The sequence below is a fragment of the Botrytis porri genome (assembly GCF_014898465.1).
Source record: "Botrytis porri strain MUCL 3234 chromosome Unknown BPOR_018, whole genome shotgun sequence".
NCBI lineage: Eukaryota > Fungi > Ascomycota > Leotiomycetes > Helotiales > Sclerotiniaceae > Botrytis > Botrytis porri.
Window position 1 is genome coordinate 526490 of NW_024066092.1, and position 9078 is coordinate 535567.

General features: G+C 43.1%; 2 protein-coding genes across 2 annotated transcripts; one reads left to right on the forward strand and one right to left on the reverse strand.

Annotated features, from left to right (window-relative positions):
- Positions 1-199: 199 nt before the first annotated feature.
- Positions 200-1015, reverse strand: EAF01_010909 (uncharacterized protein; the record flags this gene model as incomplete). Its single annotated transcript, XM_038919166.1, has 2 exons — positions 200-507; positions 580-1015. 2 exons carry the CDS (start codon positions 1013-1015, stop codon positions 200-202), a joined length of 744 nt encoding a protein of 247 aa, XP_038765449.1.
- A 2229-nt stretch (positions 1016-3244) lies between these two features.
- On the forward strand, positions 3245-8442 carry EAF01_010910 (uncharacterized protein; the record flags this gene model as incomplete). The annotated part of the gene is made up of 3 exons (XM_038919167.1): positions 3245-3938; positions 4001-4820; positions 4872-8442. The coding sequence occupies 3 exons, from the start codon at positions 3245-3247 to the stop codon at positions 8440-8442; spliced, it is 5085 nt and encodes a 1694-aa protein (XP_038765450.1).
- Positions 8443-9078: the final 636 nt, after the last annotated feature.

The following is a 9078-nucleotide window of genomic DNA, read 5'->3' on the forward strand; positions in this document are numbered from 1 at the left end:
ATAACACAAGAATTTTCAAGCGCCAAATCTCAAATACCTGCAAACTATGCTTCCCCAAAACGCAAATGCTATGATTCGCCGGACGAAGGGATGATCCACAAATCCCATTCAATTCATATCATTCATTCCATGGGTATCAAACATTCGTACATCAAAACACAAAACAAGAGCCGTCCGTCCCAGCAGCTATCGCCATCTTCTATCTCTCATTCCTCATCTTCCGCGCCCATTTCGACTTCGGCGCATCCGACAATTCGAACTCCATCATCTTCCCGTCTCCTTTCTCCACATCGTTCACACTTACAAATGTCTTCGATATCTTGGGCGTGGGCGGTACCTCGTCTATCCTCTCCAATCCACGGCCACCGGGTCTTTTGTGCACGTCCTTGCCGAATGTAGCTCTTCTGGGTGTTAAAGCAACGGCTACTTTGCGTGCCGAAGCTCGTAGCTTCTTGCGCACCTCCCAGGAACGTTTCTTCGCGAGGTAAAATAGTGTTGCCGAAATTACTATGTATTATGTTAATTCCTGGTCGTTTGTTTGATAAAAAGAAAGCTATGAATTAAAGAAGGGATTCATACTTCCGAAGAGACACACGCCAATTACAGCAACAATAATCGCAATCATAGCTCCATTCGACAACTGAACACTACCACTCGAAGTCCCAGACGCACCGGCATCACTATCAGCTCCGGAACTCCCGGCCGAACTCGCGGCATCGCCGGCTGGTGGATCGTTGGGTGCTGAGGGCTCGGATGTTGCAAGTGCGGCAAAAAACGAGGAAACGGAGCTGGAAGACATGGCCGGAGTAAGGGATATGGAGGTCGTAAGTGATAGGGACGGTGTTTCGGCTGACAATTGAGACTGAGAGGAACTCGTAGCGGTACTTGATACTAGTGTAGACGTGGTGGATATGAGTGCCGAGGTAGAAGTAGATGTTAAGAAGGAATTTTGAGCAAAAATTACATCAGGGAAGGAAGAGAGGAGAACAAAAGTAAGGGGGACAGTGGACCTCATAATGAAATAAAATACTAGGTAATCCTTGAATCAAAGATTTCATATATAAAATTTCAAATGTAGAACGCTAGACTCCTGTTGAAGAAATCATAGAAACCAATGACAATCAAGGAAAGGATGAAGAAAGAAAAAAATCAATTAAACACCTGCCGCCGTGATAGTGACAGTGGCATACAGAAATTGAGACAGCTAAAGAAAAGGACAAATCAGATAGGAGATGAAGAAGACGAATGGTGTGATTAATTGACGGGAGGGAGGGGTTATATTTATTCCTTGTCCCATCTTGTAAGTATGTGGTGTGTAGATAGATGGCTTTAAGCGCTACTGTATACTTTTCCTACATGATAGCTTAATTCTGATACTGGAGATATCCTACGTGTGGTCGCTGAATGGGTGGCTTCTATTTGTATAGCTCTATATCCAGACTCCATAAATGAGTTTCATACAGAAATAGTGGTATAAGATTTGCTGCAAACTATATTGCATGAAGTGTGGTTCGTTTGTTTGATTCGTCGAGGGAAATATTTTAAGCGCCAACATATTGACGCTAGTAATGATTGACCTATGGGGAAGAAGGATGAGGTTATAATTGCATGCTTATTGCCTTGGTGACTGCCGAGAATCTATATTTTCTGCGGGAGTGAGAAGAGACGATCTTGGAGTGGCTGTGAAGACTTGACAGTGATGTGGTGAGACGGTATGAGTTGAGGATTTGTGAGGGAAAGCAGACGGATTGGTTGGGGCACTTTGATACATGTATGCGGTTCGGTCGGTAAACTTCCGATGCCATTCTTGAAGAAACATGTATTGTATTGTCCCCCGCGCAATATAGAACTGCACGCAATATCAAAGCAGGGTAAGATATTTCATACTCTTTTACTTACATACATACAGTACAGCATTCAAATATTCCGCAAGATGTGCAACATATTCGATTTTGACGATATTGATTGGATCGAGAGATGATATAAAATAAGGCCAAGCTTGAGAGGAGCTTGGGAAATACATTCAAAGATAGATGCGTTTCGGGTGCTCGTGGTTCTGCCAGGACTTTAGGTATGTGGTTGGATTTGAGGCGTCGGGGAGGATTATGTGATGGGTAGTTACACGTATGTATCGTTTGATTGGTATCAGAACTCGAGGAACAATTGGAGATTTGGAGATTTGGGCTGTAAATGTGTTGGTTTTCCAAACGAATTTGGATGTTGCTAATTCATGTAGCGTTTGAAGAGTTTTCGAGTGCTTATGTGTTGTTTGGCGAACGACCGATGTTCTCATCCATTCGAATATTGTACTCGATACCACCGCCCTTGGAAAGATGAGGCAAGTCTACATCTTAAAATAGATCTTGCGGGAGACGCGAATGTCAGCAGGTGACTTGCATGTGACGGTCAGTACAATGTTTGACGATGGCACAGGTATGCGGTGAAGTACGTTCTTGGATGATCACTTTTTGGGTCTCATATCTCGTAAGAGTTCTACACTGCGATAGATCTGATTTGTGAAATTGGTATTCTATCATCTTTTGTTATTTGGTAGCTACTTGGTGAGCTTCAGGTATTGATTGATCTCGAAGTTGAGCAGTTTTTGATAATCACGCGTTTATCACGTGTCTGTGTCTCCAACAACAATATATCCTCATTTATCACGAGAATAGGGAGAGATTGAATGAAGTACCATGGAAACATCCATGGTAAGATATGGCACTTTCACGATGCCCTTCACACTCGATTATTGGCCAGGTAAGTCCAGTAAAAGCTGCACTGGCTCAGCTGGCAGATGGGGTAGGAAAGGAAGGAACGAAGGTGCTCCTGCCTTCATAGTCAAATTTACACATCGTGTGCCTAAATTCTACCTGTACCCCACGTTCTATTCTCTCATGTCTCAATATCATGACTTACATCACATCAACTCTCTCTTCATTTCGGTATACTTTTACTTCATCGTGTACGTGATTCAACAGACCTCATATCATTGTCATCTTCATCGCGGATTTCATCAGAATAACTTCTTTGAGCTAGAAAGCGAAGGGAAATGGAGGAGATTATATCCTGTAACTCAATGGTCATCAACCCCAGACGTGAACAAATTCCAATCAATTCTGCATGTTCGTCATTTCTCCGCAGATGAAAAAGATCTGTCACCTCCTTAGGTAGGAGCTTCTTCAGATTCTGCAGATTCCGAGAATATGCAATTCTAATGCGAATTTAGTGATTCACGCCCGTCAAAATGGCTTTGAACCCAGAGGAACAGGAGAGCCAAATCGTTGTTCCGCCCCATTCGCCTCCCCCTGAGCAAGATTACCTTGACGATGCATTTCCTGGTGGTGCCGATGGTTATCACGATCCAATTCTAAATGAAGAACAATACCTTGATTCTGATGATGTACAAATGGTTGATGTTAGTTCCGAAGCGGACGAAGTTATCTCGAATACACAATTGATGTCCCATCGATATCCGTCTCACACTTCTCAACAAGATAGCCACAATTCCTTGGTTGAACAAACTCAGTTTGCAGATATTGAGAGAGATACTCAAGCAATTCAAAGTGAAAAAGAGCCTGTTCAAAAAGACACTCAGAATGTCAGTCTTGGTTCTCGATCGTTTATCGAAGAGACTCAATTTGCAGGCATTGAGATGGATACTCAGGCTATTGAAGATACTACTCAATCCGATGATACATTTTCATCATTCCAGAAGCCACATGTCCTGGAGAATGACGGATCAGCCATCAATGTTGCCCGTCAAACCAAAATGTCACCACCAAAATTGTTTTCGAGGCCAGTGGAGCCCAAAGAAGCTCCTTTCAGATATTTTCCTGCTCCACCTGTTAGAAGAAACCATGGATCGGCAGTCCAGAATGCATCCGCCTCCAGAGCTTTAGCTCAAACAACAGAGAGAACCCCCAAAGTATTGTCGAAAGGTAAGCTGATCGCAAAAGAGCTCCGCAGCTATCAGGTCAATTGAATACTAATGGTTTGACAGTTACTCCTATCCCCGAGCTTCACGGCAGACCTTCGATAAACCCGGTGCGTCATACCCAGAAAGCAAATCCTGGAGATAATAGTGCCTCTGCAACTCATTCTATCCCCGATGTTCGTATCCGTCTATCTGTGAAGCCAATTGGGGAGAGAGAAGTAGTCCCTGTTGTTGAGAATATGCCATCGAGCCAACACCTACTAGATACCCACAATATTCCTTTAACTACTTCGACTCGACCTCCGAAAAGCGTCGCTCTACCAGACTTCAATGCTCCCAGACACCACCAAATGTCCAATGTTCTTCCTAGTCCATCTGACAAGCCAGCTCTGGAGCAGATACCGCCTCCGACCATTCAAAACACGGCGATCAACGAGCAGTTTTCCGATACTTGCAACTTACCTCTACCAAACTGGGTTCATTCTCCGAGAGGTCTCTCTTCAGTTTTGCCTAACAAATTTCAACATCATCAAATTCCCGATAGCAATTCTGTTTTGTTAGTCAAGGCCTGCGGTTCTAAGGAAGCTGTACGACCCATTGTTCAGGACCACTCAGCGATCCATCCTCCCATCCAAGAGCCCACCAAGGGCATGGCATGTCCGCCACTTCAGACGGAAGGAATTATCTCAAATCCAAATGACATCACTCCGCGGTCTACAAGTCATAATGAAGTGGCCTCTTTCAGCAAATCGAACAATATTCCGGTGCTGAATGCTTCTCAAAGTGGACAATCTAAGCTGGTTGGGTTGCCTCCATCTCAACCAAATGCTGTTACACCAACCCATTATGCGGGTCGTCCCCGGCGAAGACAAAAGTCGTCGAATCAGTAAGCATATTTACCCTTTCATCCCAAGTTTATCGACTGACTCTCTCGTAGAATGAATCGTTCCGGCGTGAGTAAAATCAGTGTTTATGGTAACTTAGTCAAGAAACCTCCATTCCCAGACGCTCTTGCGGACGAATCGAAATTGCAAGTACACGGAGAAATTTCAAACAAAATTGAAGTGCCTGTACCACAGCCCCAATGCTCAGAGCCTCATCCTACTGACAAAGAGCTACCCAAGAATCGGATTGAAGCAGCTACAGTACCAGAGTCCCAGAGATTACGTACCAATGACAGACGCATCCAACGAGAAACGATGACACAGTCAGTGACGAATGCTGATCCTCTTTCAGTCTCTGAAGTTCAAGTCTTGGATAACAGAACGGAAGATTCCAAGGTGAATCCTGTAGAATATGAAGATAATTCGCAGGTCGAAGATTCCGAGGAATTTAATCAATCGATTTCGAGTCCCAATTTCCGGCCAGGTCATCCCGTTACGCAAATCGATCGGCATTCTCCAGCACATCGGGTGCCTTTGCGTACTGTATCTCGAGCAAACATATCCCGACCTCACACACCTCGATCTCAGACAACTCCACGAACTCAGGGTGCTCATGAGGCTCACCGAAAATCCGTAAATAGACCAATCAAACCCCATGACCTTGAACCTCAAGAAATATCTGAGTTAACATCGAGTCATTTTAGTGTGTCCAAAGTCACCAAATCAGCAGCTGTGCATTCTCAAGATGAAAAGAATAAAACTGGAGATCACGTCAGTAGCTGCCAAAATAGATCTTCACTAGATTTTGGTGCTCTTCATTGGGCTATCGCCGAGTGCCAGACACAACAAATCGTTATCAAAGATCAAGAGAATCAGGTCGTGATTCTCAATGCTCAGTTGCGAGATGCAGAAGCCCGGCTGCAAGATACAAATCTACTCAACGAAGAATTGGAGACAAGTAAAGGTGAATTATCAAAGAGAGTGGAGAGATTGAATCATTTATCAAACAGCTATAGAGAACACATCAATGGTGTTGTCATTTGCCAGAAGTCTCTTAGACAAGATTCAAAAGAGATGAAGGAATCGATGGGAAATTTGAAAGCAAAGAGTCAAGAAATTAGGAATATTGATGCTCAAATGAAGAAAATGAGGCGTCTATTGGACGAAATTAAGCAAGTTCGAAAGGAGCAAAGCGAGCGAGACAAGACTATTCCAACCTTGGAAGCTTTGAATGAACAGAATGATCAACTTCGATCTGATAATGAACGCCTCAGAGCTGATTATAATTCAAAATTGGTGGAACTTGAAGAAGAACGTTGTCACATTGAGCAACTTGAAAATCAAATCAACGGCGATATGGATCGCCACAAAGAAGTCATGGAAATTCTCCAAAAACCACAAGTAGACACCCTCGGAGAACTTACGAAAGAAGACGGGATTCTCAAAAAGGTCTTGATTTCCACCGAGAGTGTCAATGGAAAGTTTGACGAAATGACAAAGACATTCGCCAGTTCTTTCAACCAAACATTGGAGTGGCCACAAACTATGACGAAGATTCTCGAAGAATTTTACTCTAGAATTGAAACGAAGTTAGATGATAATGGTAGTGGGGACACTATTTTCCAGGAGTCTACTGTCAAGCTCTTTGACGATCTTAAAGAACGTCTCAATCAACTCAGTGGTGACATGGATGAAAAGACCAAGCTCAATGAGCAGATCAATACGCTCCGGGAGACCAACGCCACATTTATGGCGAATCTAAGCTCAAAGGAAGCAGACTTGGAAAACAATATCGCCCGAATGAATGAATTAACTAGAGAGCTGGCAGATGCTCATTCAGAGTTAATGGGGAAAACTCAGCAACTCGCGATCTCACTTGCTGAGCCGAGAGAGAACCCCGAATTGAAGAGAAAGGTCGAAGAATTGACCACTGAGACTTCTAGACTGGAGGGCCTTCTTACCGCTGCTAACCATGACAAGCATCAAGCCGAGAAAGAGATTCAAGCTCACCAAACGACAATTACTACCATCCAAAAACAGTTACGCGATATGGAGGAAAAATTCCGAGGTGTCAAGTCTACCATTGAGGCATTAGAAGTAAAGAATCAAAAGTCTCAAATGGATTGCGTTTCAACTACGGAAAGAGTTCGACAGGAGACCACGCGACTTGCTCTGTTTCAAAGAAAGCAGTTGCTCGCCCAACACGACTCCTTAGTCAATGACCTCAAACACAAACAAGCAGAAACTGAGAAAAGACTCCAAACCGCAATTGAGGAATCAAAGACGTTTAAAGATACGAATGATAAGCAAACGAAAACTATCAGCGAGCTTGAGTCAAAGATAGCTACATGCAAAGACCAGTTATTGCAGCAAATCACTCAGCTTCAGAGCTTAGAGGAACGCTTCATATCTCCTCAGTTTCAGAAATTAAAACAAGAACACAAACAAGTAGTATTGTCAATTCGCAAAGAGCAAGAAAATCAACATGCATCATCACAAGCTTTTCTAGAGGAAAGTTTTAGAGTTAAAGGTGAACTTGAAGGCGCTCAAAGAAGACTACGTGAAATGCATGAAGAAAATGAGCATCTGACGAAAGAGATTGATCGTTTACGAAAGCGTTTGGATGACATAAATGCGATGACTGAAAGTACTCAAAATATGATTGGCAGTTCTCATCGTGTTGATGATATTCGACCAATATCGCGCAACGATAATCGATCGTCTTCACGCAAACCTGCTGAGCGGCGATCTAGTAGTCTTCATTATCAAACTCGTGAAAAGGGCATGGGAGAAAATCAACATAGAGTCCGTGAAATCCAAACTGACGAAGTAAAAAAAACCTTTTCACGAACTTTATCGTCTTCGCAAACATATGGCGACAACAGAGGCGGAAGTCAGACTCCAATCAAACCATTTTCTACTATTGCTACTGTCGCAACAAGCCCTTTGACTGATTTGGAGGACGTTATGCCACTGGTTAGATCTGCAAATTGCCGGGAAGATTTACAGCGAGTATACAGCAAGAATCGTCAGTTATCGAATGATAATATTGTACAGATGGAGAGTCGATCCAAGTACTATCACTATGGAGAAGAACACCTTGGGACCCCAAAGTCAAAAATTAACAAAGTCATGCTTACTCTCGAAGGAGAATTTGTCAATACACCAACTCAAGCGTCCAGGACCATTCTTTCAGTTGCAGAAGAATCTGTTCAACGCCGAACGAACAAGCCACTCAAATCTGCTTTGAAGAAAGGCGATCACCAGGACTATTCTGTTCCTCACGATGCCTCACAAGATCAAGTTCAGAACCAAGACGAGAGACTTTTTAAAAAGCCGGCACCAAGAAATAATCATGGTGCCAGTATTGGACTTCAAGCGACCCGTGGGACTGGTACGGGCAGTTACAATCGTATTGCGAGTGGAGTACCGAAAGGCACAAGCTCAAGAACACCAGAACCTCGATATGAACCAACACCTGAGATCAAGCGAAACGCTATGAAGAGAGCAAGGTCAAATTCATCGATTCATACCCAGGATCTACAACCCACTAATCCTGCGAAAGCCCCAAGAATCAACCGCCGCCAGCCAATAAACAAGACAATCATTCCAGATTCTCAGTAAGGTGGAAGCTCTATAATTTGGGAGGCATTGTCATACTCAACCGCTGGCTTCGCTCCCTCGGAATTTAAATTCGCCCAACTTGGGCTGATGACATCACCCACCTGTCCTTCGAGTGTTATTATCAATGACAACTGGATTATTACCCTCCCTGTATATGCTTGCAGACTTTTACAATTTTGAACGTATGAAGGAGAAATAATATTGCTTTAAGGACTTGCAATCGTTAAATGTCGAAGGGAAAAGAATTTTTTCAATATACTTGAAGTGGCTGTTTTTCGGTGGCTTGAAAAGGATTGCGCGGTGGAAAGTTGTTACATGATATAAGAAAAGCATGGGATCAAGTCCACAATATGTAGCATATGTTTCGCTTTTTCGCAAATATCGCTTATATATGTCGGGAAGTTAAAGGGATAAAATTCGTGCATAATTTTTGGTAGATAAACTAGAAACCTAGAATTTGCATTAATATATTTGCATCAAATCAAATGCACTACGTGGTCTCGCGTGACTTGAAATGATAAAATGGTGATTGTATTCATGATGTTATCCCATACGCCATTCCATGCAACCTATTTGTACACTCTTTACTGAGTAATGGTATCCATACTCACAGCCATATCAACAAAATCTATGGTA